The sequence below is a fragment of the Hypomesus transpacificus genome, unplaced genomic scaffold (assembly GCF_021917145.1).
Source record: "Hypomesus transpacificus isolate Combined female unplaced genomic scaffold, fHypTra1 scaffold_31, whole genome shotgun sequence".
NCBI classification, from domain to species: Eukaryota; Metazoa; Chordata; class Actinopteri; order Osmeriformes; family Osmeridae; genus Hypomesus; species Hypomesus transpacificus.
In genome coordinates this window covers 898480-926455 of record NW_025813837.1, presented here as the reverse complement: position 1 = coordinate 926455, position 27976 = coordinate 898480, and the positions used below count along the sequence as shown (strand labels likewise).

The 27976-nt window shown below is 51.6% G+C and overlaps 4 protein-coding genes across 4 annotated transcripts; all 4 read left to right on the top strand.

The window, feature by feature from the left end:
• The first annotated feature begins 748 nt into the window (after positions 1-748).
• On the top strand, positions 749-4047 carry carnmt1 (carnosine N-methyltransferase 1). Its single transcript, XM_047015791.1, has 8 exons — positions 749-969; positions 1322-1517; positions 1606-1772; positions 1889-2029; positions 2391-2569; positions 2685-2798; positions 3168-3271; positions 3792-4047. Exons 1-8 carry the CDS (start codon positions 821-823, stop codon positions 3984-3986), a joined length of 1245 nt encoding a protein of 414 aa, XP_046871747.1. The 5' UTR covers positions 749-820; the 3' UTR covers positions 3987-4047.
• An 818-nt stretch (positions 4048-4865) lies between these two features.
• On the top strand, positions 4866-6172 carry wu:fa19b12 (uncharacterized protein LOC560551 homolog). The gene is made up of 2 exons (XM_047015607.1): positions 4866-5406; positions 5686-6172. The coding sequence occupies exons 1-2, from the start codon at positions 5023-5025 to the stop codon at positions 5857-5859; spliced, it is 558 nt and encodes a 185-aa protein (XP_046871563.1). The 5' UTR covers positions 4866-5022; the 3' UTR covers positions 5860-6172.
• A 2034-nt stretch (positions 6173-8206) lies between these two features.
• LOC124464050 (transient receptor potential cation channel subfamily M member 6-like) lies at positions 8207-20368 on the top strand. Its single transcript, XM_047015937.1, is given in 27 exon segments — positions 8207-8297; positions 8416-8495; positions 8666-8704; positions 8868-9051; positions 9306-9519; positions 9630-9754; positions 9927-10101; positions 10362-10536; positions 10689-10812; positions 11384-11456; positions 11720-11820; positions 12266-12400; positions 12981-13034; positions 13221-13361; positions 13478-13576; positions 13578-13616; positions 13786-14051; positions 14420-14648; positions 15268-15417; positions 15517-15654; positions 16106-16234; positions 16607-16858; positions 17315-17489; positions 17670-17784; positions 17926-18119; positions 18365-18497; positions 20160-20368. Coding segments are annotated over 27 exon segments (3621 nt in total). The 5' UTR covers positions 8207-8246; the 3' UTR covers positions 20191-20368.
• A 25-nt stretch (positions 20369-20393) lies between these two features.
• On the top strand, positions 20394-27139 carry LOC124463834 (transient receptor potential cation channel subfamily M member 6-like). Its single transcript, XM_047015606.1, has 15 exons — positions 20394-20829; positions 21100-21197; positions 21618-21720; positions 22118-22164; positions 22303-22367; positions 22729-22754; positions 22848-22892; positions 23065-23130; positions 23736-24019; positions 24401-24483; positions 24641-24846; positions 25034-25085; positions 25241-25356; positions 26128-26217; positions 27117-27139. Exons 1-15 carry the CDS (start codon positions 20394-20396, stop codon positions 27137-27139), a joined length of 1740 nt encoding a protein of 579 aa, XP_046871562.1.
• Positions 27140-27976: the final 837 nt, after the last annotated feature.

Sequence of the window (27976 nt, the reverse complement as noted above, 5' to 3'; positions counted from 1 at the left end):
TAACCTGTTCCCCCATTCTAAAATGTTATGCGACAGTCAACAAAAATGCTGCAAGACAACCAATGCAACTGTTACGAGACAGTTGCGTACCACTATCAACAGAACAGTAACTGTCATGTACCAGTGAAGGCGCTGTCACGTACCACTGTCCTGTGCCAGCGGAGGCGCTGTCCTGGACCACTAGCTACTGTCCTGTGCCAGCGGAGGCGCTGTCCTGGACCACTAGCTACTGTCATGTACCAGTGGAGGCGCTGTCCTGGACCACTAGCTACTGTCCTGTGCCAGCGGAGGCGCTGTCCTGGACCACTAGCTACTGTCATGTACCAGTGGAGGAGCTGTCCTGGACCACAAGCTACTGTCCTGTGCCAGCGGAGGCACTGTCCTGGACCACTGGAGGCGCTGGTCCGGACCTCTAGCTACACTGTCCTGGACCTCTAGCTACACTGGCCTGGACCACTAGCTACACTGTCCTGGACCACTAGCTACAGGACAGTACAGTTTCGGTTCTAACCGCCTCTCCTATTGCATGCAGTATCTGCATACATTTGGGAAAGGGTTTTATGGGTCCAAATAGCCAGAAAAGTATGCTGGCTCCCATGGAAATGCAGAACACACTTGAGCAGACATGCTGGCATTTTTGGGTCACTGTGTCATGAGATATAGGCCTGGTAGGCTAAATAGTATGTTATGATGGGTATGTGGACATAACATGCTAGTGACGGATAGTCAGAAATTGTGATCAGGTTATCAAGATCGACTACTTTTCCTGTCTATGTCTTTTTTTCTCTCGATTGGTTGAGTCTGTCTGGTGCTTTCAGACATGGCCGAAGAAACCGGGGAGCTAGCAACGGATGGAGAGCAAGCAGAAGCGTATTTTCATAAGAAAAGGGCTAAATGTACGCCGGAGGAAGAGGCAAAGCTTGAAAGGCAACACTTTTGGAAAGTGATCGATGCGTTTCGATATTATAGGTACTGCAATGACACGATAACGTTACACAATGATTAACATAAGAACTGGCATGCTAACTGGCTAGTTTGATAGCTAGCTAATCCACCACAACAAACGTTCACATGTACAGTCGCTTGTTTATAGCCATTGTTTTGAATAATAATGACCATGTCATTTAGACGTTATTTACTGATTTTTTTTATATCAAGCTAGCTATGGGGTGCCATATAATCGTTTTCATAAGGGCGATGCGTGGAAAATGTACGATCAAGAGCTAGCTTGAAGTGCTAGGATCCTTGACAAGTTGGCACGCTTTGTTTTACATATTGTAATGTCATATTGTCGTAAATAGGGTCCTAACTGCTATTTCAGAATCCATGTTCAGGAGCGCGTGAAGCGCGCAGAGAGTCAGTACCGAAGTCTTCCACAGCACCATCAGATGCTTCTCCCGGCGGTCCCGTCCAACCTCGCCCGCATCCAGTACTGTGTGGACCACAACCAGGATGTACTGCAAGCCATCGTACTCAACTGTGTCCACATGTTCGAGAATATGGAATACGGTGAAGAGGTGAGACACACACTCAGTACACGCCAAACACCTTCAGTGTCAGCATAATGTCCGTTTATCCTTTGCAATGGTCCCTTTGTGTCTTTAGGACGACCTGAGGAAGGTGCGGCCATCCACGACGTTCGACATGGACAAGCTCAAGTCAACCATCAAGCAGTTTGTGCGAGACTGGAGTGAGACGGGTCAGGCAGAGAGAGACTCCTGCTACCTGCCCCTCATCCAGGAAGTCCAGAGACTCTTCCCTAGCGACCAATAGTGAGAAGACGCACACACACACACTTGTGCACACATTTGACATTTACGTTTAGCTTATTTGAGTGTTGTTTGACATGATGTATTCCTAACGAGTTGTGTGCTGGTTTTCGGTCCAGTGACTTGTCGAAGGTGAGCGTGCTTGTGCCAGGGGCGGGGCTTGGGCGGCTGGCGTGGGAAATCGCTCGTCTTGGCTACGTCTGCCAAGGCAACGAGTGGAGCTTCTTCATGCTCTTCTCTTCCAACTTTGTCCTCAACAGGTATTTCTCTCTCTTTCTCTCTCTCTTTCTCTCTCTCTCTCTCTCTCTCTTTCTCTCTCTCTCTCTCTCTCTCGCGCGCGCGCGCGCGCACACACACACACACACACACACACACACACACACACACACACACAGAGCACTGTTGGATGAATTGCTACCATGTATAATATTGATTCAATTTTCAGATGTAAATGTGTAAAATGTATACCGAACCTCAGCAAATTGGGAAGAGTGGGAAGGATATAGAAAAATGTAAACTAAGAAGATGTTACACTCGAATTTGCAGAAGAAAATGAGTCCCATTGGTATTTAGGTTCTCTTCAGAAAGTGCATGAATATTTGACCTCCTCCTTCTCTGCAGATGTGACAAAGTCAACTCCTTCACCTTGTATCCATGGATACACCAGTTTAGCAACATCAAGAGGTCAGCTGACCAGACCCGGCCAATCACCTTCCCCGATGTCAACCCCCAGAGCCTGCCTCCAACCTCTGACTTCTCCATGGTTGCCGGAGACTTCCAGGAAGTGTACACCGAGCCAGGTGAGTGAGATTTGAACCCCAGGGTGGCCCAGCGAGGGAGAAAGCTACACTGGCGAGCGACACCCCCGACACCTGTTACCCCCCCTCACAACTGTCTCGATGTTTGTCTCTACAGAGTCCTGGGACTGTGTGGCCACATGCTTCTTCATCGACACGGCTCACAACATCGTTGATTACATCGAGACCATCTGGAACATTCTCAAACCCGGCGGCGTCTGGATCAATCTGGGTGAGACCTCAACCCTGAACAGACCATATGCCTCAACAGTGGTCAGTTTTCTGGATTCTCATCCTCAGCACACGTAGCAGGTTTTGTTTCTGTTTGGTCTCCACAATGGGATACACTAGCTGGTGAATGTGTGAATGTGCAGTTCCTTAATAATACCAGGTGAATGTGTGAATTACCATTGAATACGGCGGTTACAGTAATGTCTATATATAATTGTAGGTGAATGGCTGGTGAATAATTAGTGAATGAGGTTATAAGAATGTGAATACATAGTTAATAGTTGGTGAATTGCTGGTGACAGGGTGAATGGCTGCCGAATGTGTGCGAGGCTTCACTAAACCAAGGTTGTGCTTTCACTCGGCTGCCCAGGGCCTCTGCTGTATCACTTTGAGAACATGGCCAACGAGCTGTCCATCGAGCTGAGCTACGAGGACGTGAGGGCGGCCATCATTAAATACGGCTTCGACATGGAGGTGAGTGGGGGGGGTGACGTGAACAGACACCCCGAAGCACCTCAGCTCCTGCAGTCTCAACCACTCTGGCGCATTAGTTTGGAAACTGTTTGGATCCGATACAGGAAGTGTCCTCCCCATGCACTGAGCCCGCTGATGTCACTAATGAGCTGTAAGAGTTGTGCTGATTAGCCGGTGTGGGTGATTGGAATCAGCCGAGTGGATGGGTGGAAGCTAGACTTTCTGAACCAGAAATGTCCACAACTATTTAATGCAGGGCTGTCCAACTCAGTTCCTAGAGGTCAACCCTCCTGTAGGTTTACCTACCTCCGAACCCAGTTGGAACTAACCCGATTCAGCTTTGTCAACCAGCTAAACATAAGAATCTGCTGTGACAACATAGGATTTTAACAACAAAAAAACCCTATAAGAAGGGTAACTCTCAGGGAACAGGGTTTTCCAGTCGTGATAAATTTGCTGTGTTTTGATACTGGAGTGTAACGTGTGTGAAGATGTTTAAGACGTCCCTGATCCTTTACAGGTGGAGAGGGAGTCAGTGCACACCACCTACACGGAGAATGCCTGCTCCATGCTCAAGTACCTGTACGACTGTGTCTTCTTCGTGGCTCGGAAACCCGCCCACCTGTACGCCGATGCCAACGGTCTCCAGGAAGTGCCGGAGGGCCACCCGGCGGCATCGCCGCGGCGGCAAGAGTTCGGCGACAGTCTGACGTGACGTCCGAGGCGGGCCGCGCAACGTCACCCAGAACGGAGAGCGAGGCACGCGATGATGAAAACAAACCGGACACGAAGGAGAACGAAGGAAACGCAACAACATGGAGTGGATTGATGTGGGTGATTTTCCCCCCGTTATTTTTGGTATCACGTCATCGCTGAAGCTGCCAGTTTCCCCCCTCCACTCACTGGTCTGAGAAGTACGTGTGCTTGGTTAAGGACAGAAGATGCACCCTTAAGCACAGAAGTACACATTTGGTCACACGTTTCACATTGTGACATTGCAATGCCATGTGTGGGTTTGGACCGAATGATGAGTCATGATGTAGTGAGAGTTTTGTGGAATGTTATTGTACTACGTTAGTGGTGGTATAGACATGCAATATTACCGTATTACCGACAGGTGACAGACTATTGACCAGATCTGTATGCATTTTTTTCAGCCTGCCACTAATATGTGCCATAGTTGTGGAGTGATTACTGTGGAGTTCCATGGCCTGAATTGTCTGCGTCACACACCCAATGTATTTATTGCAAAACATAGTATCACCAAGATATGCTATGACTGAGAATTCTGAGCCTAGCACATGCGTCTTAGTATCTAGTTGTCTGTCTGCTGGCGATAAGGGGTTTGAAAATAAAAGTTGTTTTAAACTTTAAGGTGGGACTTTAATACTTAGTCCCAGCATTACTTATTGGATTTTGCGTCATAATAAAGACACACTTTTAAAAATAGTTTTGTTGTTTGTCACATTTTTATGGTAGTTTGTTTTAAACATGTTTTTATATAATGATTATGATGGATATAATGATTATTGTGGATGCGCAACAACTTGATGGTGGGCGGACATGGACGCCGGATACGCGCTCCCATTGGATAGTTCACCACTCTACGTCGAACTACAACTCACTTTTGCACGATGTGTTCCCAGTGATTATTCAAGTCGTAAACGGCATCTGCGGCTACTGACTGACGCGCAGAAGTTAACAAATCAACTTCTCCGACTACCTGTGATATACATGTGGAGCTTGCATTCATGACGAAAAGGCGAGCAGAGCAAGTTTTGTTTCACGACGTTCCCTCCAAAAGATGCGTCTGCTTATCAGGCTGCTTTGATACGCAGTTAGAAAGCATGGCTGCAACTGGGGGCTTGAGTCCGCCATCCTTGCTCGCTTTGTTGGGTAGTCGGTGCAGAAAGAGGCCGTTTTATTTTGAAGACGAAGAGGAACATCGTGGAAAGATGCAGCCCCGTAAGATTGCAAACATTGACCATTGTATGTGCGCGTCGTGTGATTCGCCGACAATGAGTTCTGGAAGCTTTCTAGACAGGAGCTGTGCGAATTCGGCATCTACATCAACAAATTCCAAGAAACGTGCACGAGACGACTTAAGCATTTCCAAAACCGCTTCTCCTGAAGTTGTAAGTAGGCCAGTTGTGGGGATGTTTTGTGGCTATTAGTTAGTTCATATATGCTTGCTAAGAAATCCACGAAGACGCCAATTTCTTATGACCGCTAGATGTCGCTAGTAGCACACGCTGTTGCCTTTGATTTGGGTATATTTTATCCAGATTATCTTCTTGTGTTTTAACCCGTAACTAACGTCTATAGTGCCGAGTTGACCAAGACGTCCTAATGCAAATCTACACCTGTCTCATTTGTAATACTACACTTCCTCTTTCTTTTCATGTTCACCCAAGGCCACACACAAACACGTGAACGAGGAAGAAGACGTCTTGAGCCGTTTCAACTCATTCCAGTACTGGCGGATGCCCTTGACACAATTGGATCTGTCTCTAATAAACACCGGAGATATTGAGGACACCAATAAACTGTCCTGTGTCAAAGACTCCTCTGATGCCATGGAGACCTGAGAGGAATCGATCTGGACTTGACGCACACGCACACTGACGTGCACACAGCACTCTCACACAATTAGTGTAGCATAGCCTACATAAGAACAACACTATGGACAATGTATTATGATGGATCTGACTTGTCTAGTTACAGACTCCGCAACAACATTGAGTTAAACACACGCCATCATACATCACACAAGCCATATACACTGTATTTGGAAACGACTCAGCCTCTTGAAAGAAGACTTTCTCACTTTTTTTACAAGTTAAACTTGAGTCGTATGTGAATCTTTTGATGTTTGTGTTCTGACGATAAAGGTATGGCCTAAGACCTTGTGCGCTCATTTGTAAAAAAAAAAAAAAAAAACATGCAGTTTGCTGGTGTCTTGAGTTTCAACTCCAAATGAACCGTTTCAGCTGTAGGTGCTTTAATACGCTTGTGTCAAAACCGATGATCAGGTTTTTGGAAGGAACCGAGATCAAGAGATGTGAGAAGCGGTCCCAATGTGATGAGTCAAAGCGATAAATCAATTCAGTTGTTTCCATGAACCACAAAAATCCCTTCCTGTGTCCAGTTTATCACTAATTATAGCTTGAACTCTGATGGAGTCACCTACATTCCAGAACAGGATGTTGTTTAGATTAAGGAATACACATCTAGTCGTGTTTGGCTAAAGTCACTTATTAATGATTATTAATGGTGTGCTATATTTAGCCTAGCCTACATGATAAGAAGTGTAGCCTATTGTGGATGATGTCCTCACCACTGAGGGTGGAACTCGGTGGTTAGAGCACTCGACTGCAGATCAACAGGTCTCAGGTTCAAATGATCACAACACATTTCTATGGATTCAATCATACAAATGTATGAAAAAAACATGCATTTCACACAAAGTTATCTGACATTTTTAGTTATATATCACTCCACATAAATGTCACACTAGGTGTCATATGACCATCGGGGTCATGGATGGGGAAAGAGTACTTTCATATATGCCGACATAGTTTCAAGTTTGATTTGTAACAATTTTGTGTTGGCCTGTGATTTTTGACAAAGTGTCACAGGCTGATTGTATAGGCCAACTGATCAAGACTGATTGAATCCCATGACAGCTGAGATTATGGAAAACTGCTGACTGCGCAGACATCCTGTGGCGCCAACGCTTGCCATTACTGTCGTCAAGGTAGGTCAAGGATGGACCTGCGTGAAGTTGGACCCCCACCCAACGCAAAACATTGTCACTGCTAATTATGTTTATGGACGGGGTCATGAACTCCTCAAGGACTTTCCAAGAGAATCCTGACTACCTTTGGACCCGAGGAGGCTACGCTTCGACCAGCACTGGACTTAACCCCTCCCCTGTTGAGAGACAGGCCAATGGAGAGCAGGGAAGGTAATCAAGTTAGTGATGTGTAAAGTGCGCTTACCTGTCCTAGGTAAATACACTTGTGCCAGCGGCGCACGAGCCCATGTTAATTCATCTCCTACAATGGTAAGCTTGACCTTCTCTTCTAAACTGTGTGCATGTTGTGCTTAAGCCTGAAATAGATGTAATTCAAATGTATGTGGCACAGCCATCAATGGTCTCATTCAGTTCTGGTTGAGCTCGAAAGTAGTTGGAGAACCGACGTTTCTATTCATTATCGTTAATTCCTCCAATTGTAATTTTAAAGAACGTGCAACAACTGCAGTTGAACTATATGTTGCAGGTGTTTTGCTTCAAGACAAAAACGGTAAGCAACACCTCGCACTGACGGGTAGGTCTGTAGGGCCTATTCGTCAAGTCATCTGAACACTAGTCTGTTCCTATCTGTGATTGCACGTAAGGTGAGAGCAATAGACCAAAGAGGGGTGGTGTAGGCTACACACACACGCACACACACGCAGGCACAGCAACTGATGCGCCTCCGTTTTTGTCTAAAGCTGATGTGGCGGCTGATACAATCGCGAGTCCTCTCTGTTTAGTTATGACACAGAGCCGCTTTGGCCTGAATCGCTCCTCGCCGCAGGAAGCGAATGTTTCCTATGTGTGTTTGTAGCTATGTGGGTTTGCTGCGAGGGCTATTGTTACATTTCGGTCAGGTTCCGTAAGGGAAATACTTGGTGGGTTCTGGAGAATTTTGGGAACATGAATAGGTCAGAGTATCAAAGCGATGCTGAGGCATAGAGAGACTGGCGGGAGGGAGAGAGAGGAAGAGAGAGAGAGAGAGAGAGAGATAGAGAGGAAGAGAGAGAGAGAGAGAGAGAGAGAGAGAGAGAGAGAGAGAGAGAGAGAGAGACGGGGGGTGGGAGAGAGACGGGGGGTGGGAGAGAGAGACTTGGACAACAGTCTTACTTTTCGCTGGTCAGATTGTGGACTTCAGAGGATTGTTTCTTGGTGTAGTTTCTCGGAAGCCTAACAATGTTTAATCAACACAGTGAACAAATAGGTCACCAAAACCTCCATAAAAAGGTGATTATTGGTTGTACTTAATGAAAAGAGCTTATGAGTTTAGTCTTGTCCTAAAGAAAGACACTTTTTTGTTATTTGGTTAACTGTCTGAAATGACTAATGATTCCTCCTATTCCAGTCACGCAAGTGTTGGATCGAAGAGACGTTCTACAAGAGAGAGTGTGTGAAGTTCATCCCAGCATGTCGAGATCTCCACAGGTGATCTGGAATTAGAGGACATTGTTAATAACGTTAACAAGTCATACATTTTCAACCAGGAACGGTTTCTATAACATTTCACACCGCCGCACTTGGCAACAGTTCAGCTCCTTCCTGGAAAGCAGTCTTCTTGGAGACTTTAGTGACCTGAACTTCCCTCTTTATTGCAGATGCTATCCCGTGTGTCAAGTGTGCCAGAACTTAATAAGGTAGGATTTTACAGTGTGTGTCTGTGTCAGCAGACCGTGTGAACAGTTCCGAAATTGCACAACACATCGTCACACAAGTGTATCGTGCGGGAAAAAAAGGGGTGTTTCCGAGTTCGGGCTTGCAGATAAACAATAGCACCCCCCCCCCCCCCCTCCCCTGCAGATGCTGCTGCGGTCGTCTGCTGGGGGAACACACCGGGCTGGACGTGGGCCCCCCCCTCTCCCTCTCTGCCGGAGCGGGTGAGGAGGAGAGCTGGTCGGTACAGCAGCACACGAGGATCAGCACCACCGATGCCTACGGAACCATCGAGTTCCAGGACAGCGCCGAACGAGCCTGCCGGGCCAAGGTGTGTGTGTGTGTGTGCATTTTCCTTGTGTAATCGTGTGTTTCGTATGTGTTTTTGGTGTTTTTCTGTCTGTGGGGGTGTTTTGTGAGTGTGTCTTCTGTGTGTGCGTGTGCTTGTTTTGTGTGTGTTTCCACGTGTGTTTCTTTTGTTTCCCTGCGTTTTGTGCGTCCGTCTCGTGTGCGTGCGTGCTGCTGCCCCGCGCACTGGATGTCCAACAATGTGCACGCGTGTGTGTGTGTGTGTCGCGGCTGCAGTACGTCCGCGTCGCCGTGGACACCAAGGCGGAGGCCCTGCTTCAGCTGATGCTCAGGGAGTGGCAGATGGTCAGACCCAAGCTCCTCCTCTCCGTCCACGGAGGGGCCGACAACTTCTCCCTGCCCACTAAAGTCAAGCAGGCCTTCAGCAGGGGCCTGGTCAAGGCCGCCCAGAGCACTGGAGCATGGATACTCACAGATGGCATCAACACAGGTGTGTGTGTGTGTGGGACTGTGTGTGTGTCTGTGTGTATATCGAAGCGTATCCACCTCCCCGAACCCCCGACCTCGGAAGTGCTCGTCACCTGCGTCACCGTCCTCCAGGTGTGTCCCGGTACGTGGGAGAGGCTCTGAAGGCCCACGGCAGCCTGGACCTCCGCAGAAGGAACACCCTGGGGGTCACCCCCTGGGGCGTGGTGGAGGACCACTGGGAGCTCATCGGCACAGACGTGAGTCCTGGCGCTCAGAGCACGACTTGGTGTGTGGGGGGTACGAGGATGTGGAACGGTACCGTGCATACGTTTGTGTACTCTACACCCTGGGACTGGTGTACTGTCCAAACCTTATCACCCACCTGCCTGATATGCTGTGTGGTGATGGGGTCTTCCTCCTGTCCCGTAGCTTCTCAAGCCCTACCAGCCGCTTCTGGAAAACCCCCTGAGCAAGCGGGCGTTCCTGAACGGCCTGCACTCCCACTTCCTGTTGGTGGACGATGGAACTCTGGGTAAAAATGGCTGCCAGCGGGAGTTCAGGCGGAGGCTGGAGAAACACATTCAGATGCAGAAGATCCACCCCAGTGAGTGTCGGTGTGCGTGTGTGTGTGTGTGTGTGTGTGTGAGGGTAAAGGCGTGTGTGCTAGTGTGGCGTCTGTGTGTTTGGGGGTCAGTGCGAGCGTTCGTGTTTCGGAGTGTGGATGTGTATGTCTGTCAGGTGTGCCTGGTCTGTTTGCGCGTGTGCGTGTGCTCGCGTTTGCGTGAGGCTGGGCCTGGTCTGTGCGAGGACGTGTAGGTGCGTGTCTGTGCGTGGCCCTTCTCAACCCATCCCCCCACGTGGCAGGGCTGAAGCAGGGGGTGCCCGCGGTGTGCGTGGTGCTGGAGGGCGGCCCTGGCCTCGTCACCACGGTGCTCGACTACGTGAGCAGCGTGCCTCCCGTGCCGGTCCTGGTCTTCGAGGGGTCGGGCCGGGCGGCCGACCTGCTGGCCTTCCTCCACAAGCAGACGGCCCTGGACAGGTATGGGGGTCCGCCTCACTTTCACAAACACCTTTTTTATTATTATCGAGGTCAGCGGGTCGAACCAAAGGGCGGGCAAGAGAGGGTGGAAGTGATACTGATGCCTTTTAGGGTCAGACTGGTCGAGTGACGGTGTGTGTGTGTGTGTGCAGACAGCTGGACGCCGACATCCAGGAAGACCTCCTGGTGAGGATCGAGGGCGTGTTTGGTCTGGAGAGCGACGAGGCGGCCCAACTCTGCAGCAGGCTCATGGAGTGCATGGAGCACAGACAGTCTGTGAGTGTGTGTGTGTGTGAGTGTGTGTGTGAGGCTGATTTTCTCTGCACATGTGCAGCCTGAGTCTCTGTATGGTCAAGAGGTCCTGCAGCGAGGCCCTCTCAGAGAAGAATATAGCACACAGCCCAGACAGTTAGGAGACTGTGAGGCAAAACATGTACAAGCTGGGACTAATGTAATTAACGACCACTTCACCTGCTGAACGTTCTAGTGTATCAGTGTACTGACCACTGAAGACCTGTTAAGGAAGTAATTCAATGCATTCTATACTTGTACTGTCCAACTCATGTATTTAAGCATGGCTGAGAGACAGAGTTTTCAGTCATGCCATCAGTATGTCTTGAACTGATTGTTTGATCCGGGCTGCCCGACTAATATACCAAGAGTCAACTCCTTTCCTTTGTCGTGACTCCTTCCGGCCTGCCCTATCCAGAATATCCATCTTATCAGTGTGCGTGTGTGTATACCAACTTGTGTGTGTGTGTGTGTGTCTACGAATGCTGCAGTCGTCGATCCCTCTCTGTGAAGTAACGGTGAGCTCCTCCTCTCTCTTCTCCTCTCCCACGTCCAGATCACTATCTTTGATTCGGAGTCGGAGGAGCAGCAGGAGCCGGACATAGCCATACTGACCACCACTCTGAAAGGTTGAGCCTCCCTCCTGCCCTCAGCCCCTTACATGACCCAACGGAAGGCCCTGACAGGATATTAGCCAACAAACGCGGCTACTCCTTTTACTCACACAAACAAACACATCTGTTCTTATTAATATAGATAGGAACGCTAGGCCCCCTCAGCCAAGGACTCGTGAACTCTGTCACTGTCATAAACGGTGACAGATTCCATAGGCTTTCGTCAGATGTGTGCCGGCGGCTGTGCTTTCCTGATTGGCTGCCCGTGTGATTGACAGGAACCAAGGCCAGTCCAGCGTCACAGCTGAGCATGACCCTGGCATGGGACCGGGCGGACATTGCCAACACACACGTCCTGGTGTATGGACAGCACTGGCAGGTCAGACAGCCGTGTGTGTGTGTGTGTGTGTTGGGATGTACTGTATATGCGTGTATGTATGGACAGTATTTGTATGTGTGTATACATGTATGCGTGACTTTGTGTGTGTGTCACATTTAATTTGATTACACGCTGTCATCTCAAACAGTTAAATGCCCAAAAGTCAATCAAATGGTTTCCTTGGTGTCATCAGATAATCTCGTCAGTCACTAGGCAGCATCAAAGTACAAAAGGTGACAACATTGATCTGTCCTATATTGGACTGTCCCGACAGTAATAATTTAGAAAATTAGAAAAGATATTATCAATATCAAACAGCCATCACAGTGTTTGTGTGTACGTATATGTATGTGTGGACATGTATGTGTAAGTGCGTGCATGCGTGCGTGTATAAGTATGTGTGTGCGTGTGTGTGTGTACCCACCTCCTGACCGCCCTCCTCCAGGTGGGCTCTCTGGAGCAGGCCATGCTGAACGCTCTGCTCATGGACCGCGTGGCCTTCGTCAAGCTGCTCATCGACCACGGCATGACCATGAACCGCTTCCTGTCTGTGGAGAGGCTGGAGCAGCTCTACAACACTGTAACCGCCTCCCCCCTCCCCCCCTCTCTCTCTCTCTCTTTCCTTCCTCTCTCTCTCTCTCTCTCTCTCTCTCTCTCTCTCTCTCTCTCTCTCTCTCTCTCTCTCTCTCTCTCTCTCTCTCTCTCTCTCTCTCTCTCTTATCCACCCTTCCTTCCTATTCTTTCTTCCTCTTGAAGCCACAATAGCGGCGGCTATTCCAGTTTGCTGTAACATTGGATATAATTGCAATCACAGTAATGCATTCTAAGTAGGCTTCTGGTTTCCCTGTTGTTTTGGACCAATTATAGATGCATTATTTCTGAGCCGTTATTTCCCTGTAAATGTATGCCCTAGGAACTAGAAGCAGGCCTGGTGTCGCTGTCTTTCATAGCCGTTGTTCAGATCACAGCGTGTGTCGTGGCATGGGGCGCTTGCTGTTGGCCTCTTTTTTTTAATCTAAAGATCAAAATCACGTTTAATAGTTAATCACCTCAGACCTAACACATGCCCACTGTAAGCCCTCTAGTCATGAACCTTCTGACAGGACAAAACTAAATGGTACAAACACAAAGGATAAACATGTCTACTTCCTTTCTCACAGCCAAAGGGAGTGACAGACAACTTCCTCCATCACCTCGTGGAAGATGCTAAACAGGTGAGGGGCCTAAGCAGACAGGGTTGTAGGTGGCACTTTGGTCTAGTGGATGTTTGTCTGTGACAGTTGCGTGTGTTTGCTGTGTGTGTCTGTGTGCTTCCGTCTCTTGCGTGCGCGTGTGTCGGTCTCCCTGTGTGTGTGTGGGTGTGTCTCTGTGTGTGTTTGTGTGTGTCTGCGTGCGTCTAGACTCATCTCCCGGCAGGATACAAGCTCTCCATCATCGACGTCGGCATGGTGATCGAGTACCTGATGGGCGGGGCCTATCGTAGCTCCTACACACGCAAGCAGTTCCGGGCGGCGTACGACCGCCTTCACGTCCGCACCAAGGTGATGAGGGGGACGCCTGCCCGCCTGCCTGCCTGTCCGCCTGGCCCTCTCCTTCTGCTGAACCGTCCTGACTAAGCCGTTCTCCCCCCCCCCCCCCCCCCCCCACACACACACAGGAACCGGATCGGGATGGGACGGGACCCCCGACCAAGGGGAGGAGGCCGGGCGCCCCCCCCCCCTCAGCCAGGCCCCGGCGACACCGACCCGCGGCAGCCCTCCCACTTCTACCGCACGGCAAAGCCGTACGAGCGCAAGGTGTCCTTTAAACCGGCTCTGCCTTGTGTTAGTGGGAGCTTTGCTCGAAACGGCGGTGTTGCTCTGCCGACGTGGTCCAGCCTTATTGTGCTCCAGCTGAAATGACCCTTGTTGGCCCTGTTGTCCTCCTCTTCCTCCTCCTCTTCCTCTCCCTTCCGCTTCTCCCCAGGAGAAGGGCATGGTTTCAGGGGAGCCGAAGGAGACCCCCCCCCAGCGGCGGGACGGCGCCCGTCTGTTTGTTTACAACTTCAACGACCTGTTTGTGTGGGCCGTGCTGCAGCGGCGCCAGCAGATGGCTCTGTTCCTGTGGCGGCACGGCGAGGAGGCCCTGGCCCGCGCCACCGTGGCCTGCAAGCTGTACCGCTCCATGGCCCTGGAGGCTCGGCAGAGCCACATGGCCGACAGCATCGCCGACGAGTTCAAGACCTATTCCCTGTGAGTGAGTGAGTGAGTGGGTGAATGAATGAAAGAGTGAATGTGTGTGTGTGGGGAGGGGAGGGGTGGGCTTTTGCACCGAATGTGTTTTGACACGCTGAGCGTGTGTTTGCGCGTGTGGTTTGTCTTCTCTGGAAGCGTGTGTGCGCGTATGCGTGTGTCGCGTTGGCCTGCCGGCTAGGTGTGTGTATGTTTCCCCAGTTTGTTTTTTCACACGCGGGGTGTGCGTTTCGAAAGCGTGTCCCCTTGTGTATTTCATACGCGTGTGTTCCCCCATGTGTTTTTGTTGGGGATGAACACGTGTGTGTTTTCAATCGCGCTCCCCCCCGCCCCCCCCCCCCCCCCCCCCCCCCCCCCCCCCCGGTCAGGGAGTTCGGACAGCTGGCCGTGGACCTGCTCGACTGCGCCTTCCGGCAGAACGCCCACATGGCCATGAAGCTGCTCACCTCCGACATGGAGTGCTGGAGCCACTTCACCTGTCTCCAGGTGGCCGTGTCCGGCCGCCTGCGGGCCCTCGTGTCCCACTCCTGCACCCAGGCGCTCCTCACCGACCTGTGGACCGGCCGGCTCAACATGAGGAAGAACGCCTACTTCAAGGTGAGGACGGAGAGGGGGACCTGGTTGGACGGCTGCGGGAGAAAGTCGTGGAACGGTGGGGTTTGTCGGGTTTCCGTTCGGGGTTTATCGGCCCTCGCATAACAGGGTTAGGGTGTCACAGGGTGGGTCCGCGACCGAGCCATGTCAAGTCAGTGTGTTTCAGTGGGGCACTTGCCTTCCTCGAAAAAGGGGAGAATCTTGGTATAGAGACCATTAAAGTGATGACACCATCTGGACTTATGCTGATTTAACATTGTGACAATCGCTTCCATGTTTTTGCAATAGAAACTGTGTGTTGCCAGTCAGTAATATCATGTTTACTGTATTAGCTCACATTACGTGACAGTGTTAACATTTCAGCCTGAACCAGGTCCTTGCTGTCCCAGGTGCAGCTAGGTCTGGGTCAGTCAGACGATGATCTCTTTCTGTCTGCCTGCCTGTCTGTCTGTCTGTCTGTCTGTCTGTCTGTCTGTCTGTCTGTCTGTCTGTCTGTCTGTCTGTCTGTCTGTCTGTCTCCCTGTCTGCCCGTCTGCCCGTCTGCCCGTCTGCCCGTCTGCCCGTCTGCCCGTCTGCCCGCCTGTCTGCCTGTCTGCCTGTCTGCCTGTCTGCCTGTCCTCAGATCATCCTCGGTCTCCTCCTGCCCCCTGCCATCCTCCTGCTCGAGTTCAAGAGCCCCGCCCAGATGTCCCACGTGCCCCAATCACAGGACGCGATGCAGTTTGGGTGGGACTCTGCTAAGCCAATGACAGCCAAGGAGACAGGAGAAAAGGTCTAAAAGCATCTACTACATGAATGACGTTACAATAACCGTCCCCTTCTCTCCCTTCCTGTTGGATGTTGACGCCCCTTCCGTGCGTGTGGCGTGCAGGGTGTGGCCGATGCAGAAAAGGGGAGGACTTCCGACCCAGTGCCCGGATCCTTCCGGGCCTCGTCCTATTGGCTGCGCTGGACCAGGAAGTTCTACGAGTTTTACACGGCTCCAGTCGTCAAATTCTGGTTCCACACGGTTCGTTGTCTCCCGCACAGTAACGCACCGAACACAGTGTTGGGTCTTGTGTTCACTTTAGGGAGCCTATCTGGGTCAAAGAGTGATTCTGCCACCTACACTTACTGTATCAGCTACTATTGATTCCTGTCAGTTTGTATTGACCTTGTTTTATTATTGGAGTCTACATGTTGTTTCATGTGTGGCACTGTTTTACAGTCTCGCTAGCAAAATGACCTCAGAGCTCATGTGTTGCTTACGGATAGTGGTTTAGTGGTAGAGCATTTGACTACAGATCAAGTGGTCACAGGTTTGAAACCTCCCCTTTACGTGGCTCTGCTAAAAGAACACATGATGGTGATCTGCATTGTTGCTTTCTTCTGTGTTCAATGTGCATTTGTTGGATGTGTTGACTGTGAGACTTAATGTGTGTATCTGGGTGGCTTGTGTCGTGCCGGTATCTGTGGGGCAGATGTCCTACCTGGTGTTCCTCATGCTGTTTGCCTACATGGTGCTGGTGAAGCTGGAGGAGCAGCCCAGCTGGCCAGAGTGGCTGGTGATCGCCTACATCCTGTCCACCGCCCTGGAGAAGACCCGCGAGGTGAGGGCCCAGCTCTGGAGGGAGAGGAGGAGCAGCGCTCTCCTTCAGAGGGTCTGGAGTCCACCTCGCTCTCTCTCTCTCTCGTTCTCTTTTCCCCCTGTCTCTCTCACTCACTCACTCACTCGCTGAGTCACTCGCTCAGTCACTTGCTCAGTCAGTCACTCACTCCCTCTGCCTCTGCCTCTGCCTCTGTCTCTGTCTCTGTCACTGTCTCTCTCTCTCTTTCTCTCTCTCTCAATCTCCTTCCCTCAATCTCCTTCCCTCTCCCTCCTTCTCTCCTTCTCCTCAGTCCCCCTCGACAACTTTAACAGCTCACACATTGCCATCTCGTTCCTCTCGAACCCCGCGGCCTCTCCTGCCTCCTGTCCCCAGGTGATGATGTCAGAGCCCAGGCAGCCGATCAAGAAGCTGCGGGTGTGGTTCGGCGAGTTCTGGAACGTGCTGGACCTGCTGGCTATCCTGCTCTTCCTGACGGGCCTGGTCCTGCGCTGTCACGAGGGCAAGCTCCGCACGGCGGGCCGCATCAGCTACTGCCTGGACATCATCTTCTGGTCCGTCCGAGTGCTGGACCTCCTGGCCCTCAACCAGTACGCCGGACCCTACCTCACCATGATCACCAAGATGGTGGGTGGGGCCAGACACGCACTCGTCTGGGGCTGGGCTACCGTAGAGTCCCCCCTCCCCCTCCTCCACCCCCGGAGGTGGATCACGACTTCACAGTAGTGTCACGTGCCTTTTAATATCCAACGATAACATCTCTTCTCAATCACTTATGATATGTTTTGCACCAACACTCATTTGGCACACCCGATTCGAATCATTAGCTGGTTTATCGGGTAACTATTTTTAAATCGGGTCAAAAAAGTGTGGTTGGTGCCAAAACCAACAGACAGGTAGATCTCCAGGAACAAGGTTGCTTCATACAATAAAATATATATTTAGTAAGGACAATTACTGGGTATAGCTGAATGGCAGAGCATTTGACCGCAGATCACAGGTTCAAATCCCCCCTTCGACGAGGCTTTGGATAACCCGCTTGTGCTTCCTGCTGTGGTTGGTCTTTCTCCCGTGGCCCCTCAGACCAGAGACATGTTCTACATCGTGGTGATGATGGCCATCGTGTTGCTGAGTTTCGGGGTGTCCAGGAAAGCCATCTTATCCCCGGACGAGGAGCCTTCCTGGCGCCTGGCCCAGGACGTGGTGGACCAGCCCTACTGGATGATGTTCGGGGAGGTTTATGCCGGGGAGATAGATGGTAGGGCACCCGAGAACGTTCTTTATCTTCCAATGGAGGTCCTTAGTCTAGGTTTGGAGGTAGAAGAGATGCTGGTGGAGATCTCCTGTGTGGTAGTCTAAGCCGATGTAGCCAAAACAAAGACTGGATGTAGAACGTTCCTCCTCTCACACCCGTGTGTGTGTGTGTGTGTGTTTACAGCATGTGAAGGGGGCCAGCCCTGCCCCCCTGGTTCCTTCATCACTCCCTTCCTCCAGGCTGTTTATCTTTTTGTCCAGTACATCATCATGGTCAACCTCCTCATCGCGGTCTTTAAGTAAGACTGGCACCAGCACACCCACATAGTCCCACTACCTCAGACCCCCAAACTGCTGTCTTTCTTTCTTTCTCTCTGTCTTTCTTTCTTTGAGTCTCAACTCTCTCGCTCCCCCCCCCCCCCCCATCTCTGTCTCCACAGCAACGTCTACTTCAACATGAAGTCCATCTCCAACAAGGTGTGGAAGTACAACCGCTACCGCTACCTCAAAACCTATCAGGAGAGGCCTTGGCTGCCCCCGCCCTTCATCATCCTCAGTCACATGACCCAGTGTGTGAGCGCCATATACCGCAAACACCGGGGCACCCCTGGACAGGAGGGAGACTCCGGACTCAGTGAGTGTGTGTGTGTGTGTGTGTGTGAGTGATCATTCTTGCATGTTAGGTTGTGTGTACACACACACATACAGATTCCGATGATGTTCACAGCCAGGTGAATACGCTGTGAACATCACCCACACACACACATAAACACTGTATACACATCATATGTTGTACACACACACATATATGCGTACATCATTCTATATATATAAATCTAAACAGTATAAACAGCATATGTTGTACATTTCCCCTGTCAGAGTTGTACTTGGGGCGAGAGGACCTGAAGAAGCTTCATGAGTTTGAGGAGAGGTGCGTGGAGATCCACACCCACGAGAAGAACCACGCCCTCCTCGGCAGCCAGGCCAACCGGATCCGAGCCACATCCGAACGGTGAGGCCGCGCCCTGTCGAGGTGGTCGACCTGGGCCTCAGAAAGACTGTCCTCAGAGCCAGTACAGACAGTAGCAGTGAAAAGGACAGGAAAAATCTCATTTTCCTACTATATAAACCCTCCATTTCTCCCACCACATGTTCTACCTTCCCGCCAAAAGGCCTTGTTTCTCACCTCTGTTGAGGAATGACCAGACTGGCTCTGCAATTGTGCTTATTGTTTCATACATGGCTGAAAGATAGATGAGAGCCTGCAGTAATTATAACCTTGTGTATTGGTTGTTTTGTAGACGTAAACGCCACAGAGGTTAGGTCAGAAGGACGTCATCTAGATAGGAACGTGTAGGCCTCTGTCTTTGTGTGAAAGAGCCCTCTGTGCATGCCTGGACTCTGATTCAGTGACTCGATTTGAAGTACTCGAGCAAAGATGTCGACGTTTCAAGGCCTTTGACTGTTGAGGTCGACAGATAACATCTTCTCCTTCGAGTTGAGAGGACAAGAGGAGTACCAGTGTACCTGACTCGCTACCCTTCATAGAGGGTCCATTGTGAAGAATAATGAAAGCCAGATAGGGCTTGTTTCATGATAGAACTGTGGGGGGGAACTGATAAGGACTGTGATCCCTCACCCTTTGTAACACTCGGTTCATAAACTCGTATTCAACTCGACCGAGCCTTTGAACTCTCGGTCGCTCGTGACTTGGTATTCAGACCCGGCTCGGCGAACTGGAGAAGCCGATTGAAATGGAGCTTGGGAGCTTATCGATCCATCGTTATTTCGACCTTCTCCTCCCTCTCTGTTTGTCAGGGCCGAGGAGATGGCGGAGGTGGCCCTGGAGGTGTCCGAGAAGGTCCACTTTATCCAGGACAGCCTGCAGGTTCTCGACGACCAGCTGGGCCAGCTCCAGGTCATGTCGGCCCTGGCGGTGGACACCCTCACCCTCCTCTCCGCCTCCGACAGCCTGCAGCAGGAGGAGGCGCGGCTCGCCCCCTGGCAGCCAATCGCGCGCTCCCGCCACCTCCCCCACAGCTGGACCCACCCCCGGGGGGGGGCCGGCACCCCGTCTTGCGCCCCCAAAGCCTACCTCAGCAGCCCCCCCTCCCTGCTGAGGGCCGTGGGGCCCGGGGGCCGACGCTTGTCGCTGGAGTGGCGCGCGTCCGGCTGGGGGGGGCGGGCACGCGGGGGGGGGGCGGACGGCGGAGGTGGAGGTATTACGCCGTCAATATTGGGTTTGGGATTCGAGACATGCTGATGGGGTCTCAGTCATGCCGTTTACTTCTCGTGTCGGATCGGAATGTGTTTGAATTCCCTCGCGTGTGCATATTTGTCTGTATGTTTACTTGTAGCTTCATGATTTTACAGCCTCAAACATAGTGGTTTGACTGGGAGTCAGGTGGCTGAGCGGTTAGGGAATCGGCCTAGTAATCTTAAGGTTGCTAGTTCGATTCCCCGCTGTGCAAATTGACGTTGTGTCCTTGGGCAAGGCACTTCACCCTACTTGCCTCAGGGAGAATGTCCCTGTACTTACTGTAAGTCGCTCTGGGTAAGAGCGTCTGCTAAATGACTAAATGTAATGTAGTGGTCTTCAAGCCTGGTCCTCAGGCCCTGGAGAAATGACGTGTTTTATCTCCTGTGGGTGACACTTCCTCTGCTGGCTCCCCAGGATGTGCAGAGCCACCCCCAGAGCGAGGTGAGGCCCCTGGGCTACCGCTTCTCTCCCCCGGGCTCCCTCTCCCACCTGGCCGTGGGCTGGAGGGACCAGACCCCCCGTGGCTCAAGTGAGCCCTCGCCCTCCGGGTCTCTGCACTCCCTCTGGCTTGGAGAGGGCGGTCTGGAGCCCCTCAACCAACCCTGCACCTGCGACGCCCCTGTGTCCCCCCATCCGGAGGGGACCTCTATGGAGGAGGAGGAGGAGGAGGAGGAGGAGGAGAGGGGGGGTGAGCAGGTGTCCAGTGCCGACATCTCTAGGGTCTCCAGCCAGGCTGTCCTGTTGCCTGGGCTCAGGGACGACAGAGGGGGTTGTGGTGGAGGGCTGGTAAACCCCGCCTTCTGCACTGACGCCGACCAATCAGGAACGTTGCGGTACATCCGGCACGGCCAATGGGGCCGGACCAGGACCAATTGTCCTCGCGGGGCGTGGCGCTGCAGGGACCGCCCCTACGACCACTGCCGCTCGCTGTCCGCTAGCGTCGAGAACATGGCGCTCTCTGGCGCCCCCCTCAGCCCGCTGCGGGGCTCCTTCCCTGCCCTCAACGGACCAATGAACAGCGACAGCCTCCCTGGGAGGAGGAGTCATAAAGATGACACGCCCCTCGGCCTCAGCGAGAGCAGAGGTAAGGAGGTGACCGTTAAGGAGACTGGTTAGCACAGTGTTTCCTAGTGTTCCTCAATGTTCCCTTTGTGTTTCTCAATGTTCCTCAACATTCCTCAATGTTCCTCTGTGTTCCTCAATTTTCCTCTGTGTTCCTCAATGTTCCTGGGTGTTCCTCAGTGTTCCTGAGTGTTCCTCAATGTCTCCTAGTGTTCCTCAGTGTTCCTCAGTGTTCCTGAGTGTTCCTCAGTGTTCCTCAGTGAGGAGATGACGTTCTCTCGTTCTCCTCCAGAGTGGTCCCAGTCCTCCGACCTGTGTGGAGCCCCGGGCAGCAGATGCAGGACCCTGCAGAAGAAGACCGTCAAGATCCAGGAGGACGACGACAACGCCGTACGATCCGCTCTACTCCCAAGCCTCTTCCTGTTTCACGCTCTCCTCTCTCTTCCTGTCTCTCTCTTCCTGTCTCAAACTGTACTCTCTCTTTCTTCCTGTCTCTTTCTTCCTGTCTCAAGCTCTACTCTCTCTCTCTTCCTGTCTCTCTCTCCCTGTCTCACGCTCTATTCTCTCTGCCTTTCTGTGTCCCTCTTCCTGTCTCACGCTCTCTTCTCTCTCTTCCTCTCTCCCTCTACTCGTCTCACTCTCTCTGTCCCCCAATTGCTTTCTTCCTGTCTCTCCGAAGTGCTCCCCTCCTCCTCCTTCCCCTCCTCCTCCTTCCCCCCTCCGCGTCTGTTTCAAGGCCTGTTTACATGTCGGATGTTGGCATTTGAGGCTTGTTGTTCTCTGTACCCCCCCCCCCCCCCTCCCCCCCAGGTGGACATGCAGGCGCACCTCTCACCCACGTCCCTGAGGAGGAAGAGGAGGAGGCAGGGGGAAACGCCATGCTGGTCGGCCTCGACCAGCCTCAGCCAACTCAGTACGACCCCCAGAGCCCAGAGCTAGCTCTTACATTTCAGTCAGTCAGCAGGCGCTTTCGTCCAGGCGTACGTTTGTCCAGGGTCAGAACGAGGATCCCAGTTATTGGTAGTTAACTTTGCGATGTGGCTGGTAAAGACAGACCGTTCTTTGACCCTGACCACCAAACTGTTACAACTATGCACTTCTGTTCCTTGGTCTTCCGCTGGACTTTTGATATGGGGTATTTGTACGTCGCTCTGGATAAAAGCGTCTGTTAACTACGAAAAATGTCAACATTAAAATGCAGAGCATTCCATATGAAGTTTTTTTTTTTAACCAGACCTGTACAGAATGTTAATTTAGGAAAATTGAATTCATGTTTCTCCGTCAACTCTCCCTTCTCAATGTCATTTCAGATTTCGAGCCCATGGATTTGCTGCATAAATTATCCTCTCCACTCCAGGTAGGGTTGTGTAATTGTGCTCAGCTGTCCGGTTAATGACATGATGTTGTTGGGGTATTGTGTCTGTTCTAGTTATAAACACAATACCCTATGATTGCGGTGTCGTTTGAAAATATGTGTGTGTGTGTGTGTGTGTAGAGCTCCAGGAGTCCCAGTCACTCCGTGTGGAACAGTTGGGCGAAGACTCAAAGCCGCCGCTCCTCGTAAGTCTGAAGACGTCCGGATGAAAGGGTAGAGTGATGGATGAAGGGAGGGATAGAGAGAGGGATGGATGGAGGGATGGATAGATAGAGGGATGGATGGAGGGATAGATAGAGGGATGGATGGATGGAGGGAGAGATAGAGAGAGGGATGGATGGAGGGATTCTTGGATGGAAAGATGGACTAAGGGGCAGGGGATTGGATGGCTGCAGGGATAGATAGAGGGATGGATGGATGTAGGGATTGATAAAGAGGGAGTGGAATACATGTATGGAGGGATTGATAGAGGGGTGGAAGGATGGATGGTTGGATGAATAAAGAGGCGGATGGATGGAGGGATTCATCTTCTATCTTCTCTTTCAGACTACAGAGTTGGATGGGCGCTGATGGTAAGGTCTTCGTGGAGACATCCTCTGCTAGATTCCGTGGTGTCTGGGGTAAACGGGTCTGTTGATACGGGTTCCACTCCTTGTCTCTTTCAGCCAAGACCTTCCAGTCCAGCGAGGACTTGGATCCACACTACTCAGGTACCGTAGACCCGGAGTCACTCACGCTTCCACCTCACAGGACACGATGATGTCATTTGGCTCTCAGAATCCACACTGTTCGTGATTGCTCTCATGGTGTGTGACGTGTGTGTGTGTTTTTCGATTGTGTGTGTGTGTGTGTTCCTGGGCATGTCTGTGTCATGCGTGACAGCTATGGAGAGAAACAATTTGATGAGACTGGCTCACACCATCCCCTTCACCCCGGTCTCCTTCCTGGGTGAGTCAGCCTTCTGCCAGTCTTGATGTGGCAGCCAGGTCAAAGGTGACCGCTTCAGGAAGATAGCTAGCTAGCTAGCTTCCGCCCGGTTGTGCCATGGTTAAAAGATGAGTTGTTTTTGGATACGCGTGGCTCAGGTCCAAGTGCGACATTCACCTAATGACAAGATTTGTATTGCAATGCTAAGATCCAAGGGTTAGATTGTGTAGATAACTTGGCTGTAAATGACTGGGAGAGCGTTTCCGCGGGAACACTGTCTTCCATCCAAGCCTTTGACCTTAATGAGCGTGAGAGGCAATCCAAGTTCTGAAACGAGGGAAGTAGAACTGGGATTAGGGTTAGGTCGAGGGGTCGAGGCTAGGGTTGGGGTCACTAGGGTTCGGATTTCTTCAGGATAGAGATAAGTCATGAAGCTGGATAGATGCCATTGTCCAAACCCTTGTGTTTCACCTCCCTGCTCCCCCACCTCCCCTCCATGTCTCTCTTGCCCTCTCCCACCCCCTCCCTCCCTCCCTCCCTCCCTCCCTCCCTCCCTCCCTCCCTCCCTCCCTCCCTCCCTCCCTCCCTCCCTCCCTCCCTCCCTCCCTCCCTCCCTCCCGGGACAGCGGGGGAGGAGGTGAGCATATACTCCCTGGAGGAGGCGAGGACGGAGGCGGGGAGCGTCCCCTTCTGGTCGTCCCGGGGACTGTCGGCCGTGCTGCAGCCCCTGTCCTGCGACGACTCCCTGGCGGGGGGCCTGCGCTGGGCCCGGCGCGTGCTGTGCACCTGGGCGGAGGAGCGGGTCCTGAGGCCCGGCCTGGTGTATGTGGTGAAGGCCTTCAGGCCGGACGTGGTCCGAACCTGGCAGAAACACTTTGGCGCCAACCCCAACTTTCAGCTCTGTCTCAGGGTACGGATGCTCACGGGGGTGTGTGTCTACCCTGTGTGTGTGCGTCTACACTCGGGGGTGTTCAATCCTGGTCCTCGAGAGCCCCTGTCCTGCATGTTTTAGATGTTTCCCTGCTCCAGCGCACCTGATTCAAATAAATGGGTCGTTATCAAGCTCTGTGGAAGCCGGGTAATGACCATTCATTTGAATCAGGTGTGCTGGAGCAGGGAAACATCTAAAACATGCAGGACAGGGGCTCTCGAGGACCAGGGTTGAACACCCCTGAGTCTACACTGTGTGTGTGTGTGTGTGAGTGTGTGTACACGCTGTGTTTCCACTGTGTAAACTGTCTCACCCTCTCAGCGGTTAACAGCAGAGGGTTAACAGCTCTGGATGTTTCAGGAGATTCAACAGCAAAGGGCAGCCCAGAAGCTAATGGAGGTGTTCAACCAGGTCAAACCAGACAACATGCCGCACTCTCCCAGGTCTGACTGTGTGTGTGTGTGTGTGTGTGAATCTTTTTTCTACGTCACTTTTTCTATTTATAACCTTATATACTTTATAAGTGTGTAAGTGAACGGTCAATGTCATCTGTTTGACTCGGGTGTTCTGTGTTTGTGCGCATGTGTGTCTCTCTCCAAGGTTCCTGGACGTGTCTCTGGTCCACTGCCACTCTGACGGCCAGTGGCTGACCATCGAGAGGAGCTTGTCGGGAGACTTCCGGAAGTACAACAACAACACGGGTCAGGAGATCGCCCCCTGCTGCAGCCTGGAGGAAACGCTGCTGGCCTTCTCCCACTGGAGCCACCAGTACTCTGGAGGAGAGATGCTGGTGCTGGACATACAGGGTCTGTCAGAGGGTTTGGGTGGGCCTGGGGGCTGAGGTCTAGGCCTGGGGGCTGAGGTCTAGGCCTGGGGGCTAAGGTCTAGGCCTGGGGGCTGAGGTCTAGGCCTGGGGCTGGGGGCTGTCTGTCTTTTCTTGTTTCATGTTCATCAGTTTCACAGTGTCTCTCTCTCTCCCTGTGTGATTGGCAGGTGTGGGCGAGGACCTCACAGACCCATCCGTCATCAGAGCTGGAGACATGAGGTGAGGCATCCGCATGCTGCAGGTCCAACACACGCCATCGGGGGCGGGCCTGTATACTGTCCACCCGGCTCTTCTGCTCAACACTGGGTCTGTGTGTAATGTGCATGTGTGTGGGCTTGTGTGTATATTGTGTGTGTGTGTGTGTGTGACCTTAGCAGCAGCTCCTCTGGTGACATGGTGTTTGGTCCAGCCAACCTGGGAGATGCGGCCATCAACAGCTTCCTGCTCAAACACAGCTGTAACACCTGCTGTCACCGCCTGGGCCTCACAGGTCAGGACACAGACACACACACACACACTCACATCTACACACACACACACACATACACACGCCCACATATACATATGCACACACACCTCCTTTGTGCTTTTCTGTGTGTGCGCACGTGTGCCTGCTCTTACCCGCCCCCCCCCCCCCCCCCCCCCCCCCCCCTTCCACACTCTGGCGCGCGCGTGTGTGTGTCACCTCAATGTCATCACTCGAGAGCTTTGTTTTCGGGAATACAACCCCCCCCCCCCCCCCCTCTCCCAACCCAAGAACAACCAGCTCATTAAGTGGAGGCAACCGCTTATTGCCGCGACAACAAGGCAAAGGCAGCGGAGGGAGGGGCCAGAGCGCTGACTTTGATTACGTATTAAACAGGGCTTTGTGCTAACGATGTACTGTGGAGACATTAGCTTTGATTAGTTATTAATTACAGTCTCTGGGTAGAGTGGAGACGCACCAGACCAGCGTCTTGAGGGAGAAGGCCCTCGCCTTGGAAACTCGATCAAAAACAAACAAACAAACCAGCACGGCGCGTAAACATTCTGCCGTGCTGGCGTTTGATATTTCAAAGGTGCTTTGTTTTTTCTTCCGTTTCTTTTTTTCTTCCCTATCCTTCTCCTTCTTGCGTTCCCTCCAAGATTCCCTCCCCCACCCCCCCGCATCAAATCAAACCAAATTATTCATGCGCCTTCTCTGGCCTTCCTCCCTGCCCTGCCGACGGTCCTCCTCGGCGGGGAGGGAGGAACGTTCCTCACGGATGTTTCCTGTTGTCAGATCTGAGGAGGAGGAGGAGTGCGGACGACGGCTGGATGACGCGGCGGGCCTCGGAGGACGAGGACGAAGAGGAAGGGACGGGGGAGGAGGGTGAGGAGCAGGTGGAGGAGGAGGAGATGGAGGACGTGGAGGAGGAGGAGGAGGACAAGGAGGTGGTGGAGGAAGTGGACGAGAAGGATGAGGAGCAGGTGGAGGAGATGGAGGACGTGGAGGAGGAGGAGGACAAGGAGGTGGTGGAGGAAGTGGACGAGAAGGATGTGGAGCAGGTGGAGGAGGAGGAGATCGAGGACGTGGAGGAGGACAAGGAGGTGGTGGATGAGAGGGATGAGGATGAGTTGGAGGAGGAGGAGGAGGAGGGAGGGGGAGGAAGAGACCAAGGTGGAGAAGGGCATTGACGAGGCTGTGACCAGGGTGTAACTTCTGGCCCCATTCGAGTCAGGCTATTAATCAGAAGGTTGTTGTTTCGATTCCCAGCCGTGCCAAATGACGTTGTGTCCTTGGGCAAGGCACTTCACCCTACTTGCCTCGGGGGAATGTCCCTGTACTTACTGTAAGTCGCTCTGGTCAAGAGCGTCTGCTAAATGACTAAATGTAATGTAATTATCAGAGCAGGGGTCATTTCATCTGCGTCAGCAGTGTTATAACGGGTTCAGTGTTGACGTTTGGGTTGAGGCATGGGTTTAGGTTTGTGTTACTGTTTGTATGTGTTAACGTTAAGGTTAGTGTGAGAGTATAGGTTAAGGGTAGTGTTAGATGGTTGGAGATCCTTGTTAAACCACCTTCTCAGGCAAATCTAAACACATCTCCTTCTAGTCTGAATCACCAGGGCTGTCTTTGACAGTTAGGAACGGGGGGAGGGTGGGTGAGCAGTATGTGTTTCTGGGTCATAGTGCCCCAAGTTTTATGCAAAAAGAGATTTCTTGTTTACTGAGCTAATGATACACTCCCTTGACATAGTGACGTAGCACGTTTGTTTGGTTTGAACACAGAGCTGTCCATGCTGCCACGGTGACAACCATGTCAGTGCTATGGCACTTCAGATCCATCTGTAGGATGTGTGACCGAATATATGGTATACCATTTAAGGTGTATGACATCATTATAATGAGTACACATGTACAGTACATGGTCCTCTATGCTTGTGTTGCTGCATGGGGGTCCTTATGAAGGTCTAACTGTTCCTTGAATTAGAGCTTTGGAATCCGATCTGTCACTGGTCTCAGTCATCTCACTAAGTGTTATTGATTGTGCCAAATAGGGGGGTTTATGAGTCATTCACTCACTCACTTAAATAAATAAAATGTATTCAAGGTTTTATTCAGCACAAATGTTTTTATGAAAAAACTATGGAAATAGGAACAATAATGAGACAGAAATGCATCCATAACATTTTCTTTATTTTTCCTCCCACAAAGAAATGTCTACAAAAGCCATAAAATATAGAATTTAACAAAAAAAAAAGAAAATAAATCACTTCAGACCTTCACTTCATATTTACATCTGGAAGGAGACATGAGAAGACCTAACAATCTGATCTCTGGACACCACCTGACTCCTACCTGACACACACACACACACATACACACACACACACACACACACACACAGAGTGTGAGTCTGTGTCGTTTTATTGGCCATTGCTACATGTGAGCTGGGAAGGGTCGGGATGGTGTCCAAAGTTCAGAGTTCAGAGGCCTCTCACCAAGTGTAAAAGCGATCATACAAACACATAAACCAACAAACAAGCAATAGGTAATGTAATCAAACTCGCACTTGCTTCGAAAATTCCCATTTTTTGATTGGTTCTCAAGTAAACATACACAATAAAGCATCTATGCCCCATGTCACC

What these genes read in the sequence shown, in the direction of transcription:
- carnmt1 (XM_047015791.1), top strand. Translation starts at nt 821, where the DNA reads ATGGCCGAAGAAACCGGGGAGCTAGCAACGGATGGAGAGCAAGCAGAA. An exon ending in ATATGGAATACGGTGAAGAG is followed by an intron (nt 1,518 to 1,605) that starts GTGAGACACACA and finishes TTGTGTCTTTAG; the next exon opens with GACGACCTGAGGAAGGTGCG. An exon ending in AATACGGCTTCGACATGGAG is followed by an intron (nt 3,272 to 3,791) that starts GTGAGTGGGGGG and finishes GATCCTTTACAG; the next exon opens with GTGGAGAGGGAGTCAGTGCA.
- wu:fa19b12 (XM_047015607.1), top strand. Translation starts at nt 5,023, where the DNA reads ATGACGAAAAGGCGAGCAGAGCAAGTTTTGTTTCACGACGTTCCCTCC. An exon ending in AAACCGCTTCTCCTGAAGTT is followed by an intron (nt 5,407 to 5,685) that starts GTAAGTAGGCCA and finishes TGTTCACCCAAG; the next exon opens with GCCACACACAAACACGTGAA.
- LOC124463834 (XM_047015606.1), top strand. Translation starts at nt 20,394, where the DNA reads ATGGAGGAGGAGGAGGAGGAGGAGGAGGAGGAGAGGGGGGGTGAGCAG. An exon ending in ACTCAAAGCCGCCGCTCCTC is followed by an intron (nt 22,368 to 22,728) that starts GTAAGTCTGAAG and finishes CTTCTCTTTCAG; the next exon opens with ACTACAGAGTTGGATGGGCG. An exon ending in GCTGGTGCTGGACATACAGG is followed by an intron (nt 24,847 to 25,033) that starts GTCTGTCAGAGG and finishes TGTGATTGGCAG; the next exon opens with GTGTGGGCGAGGACCTCACA.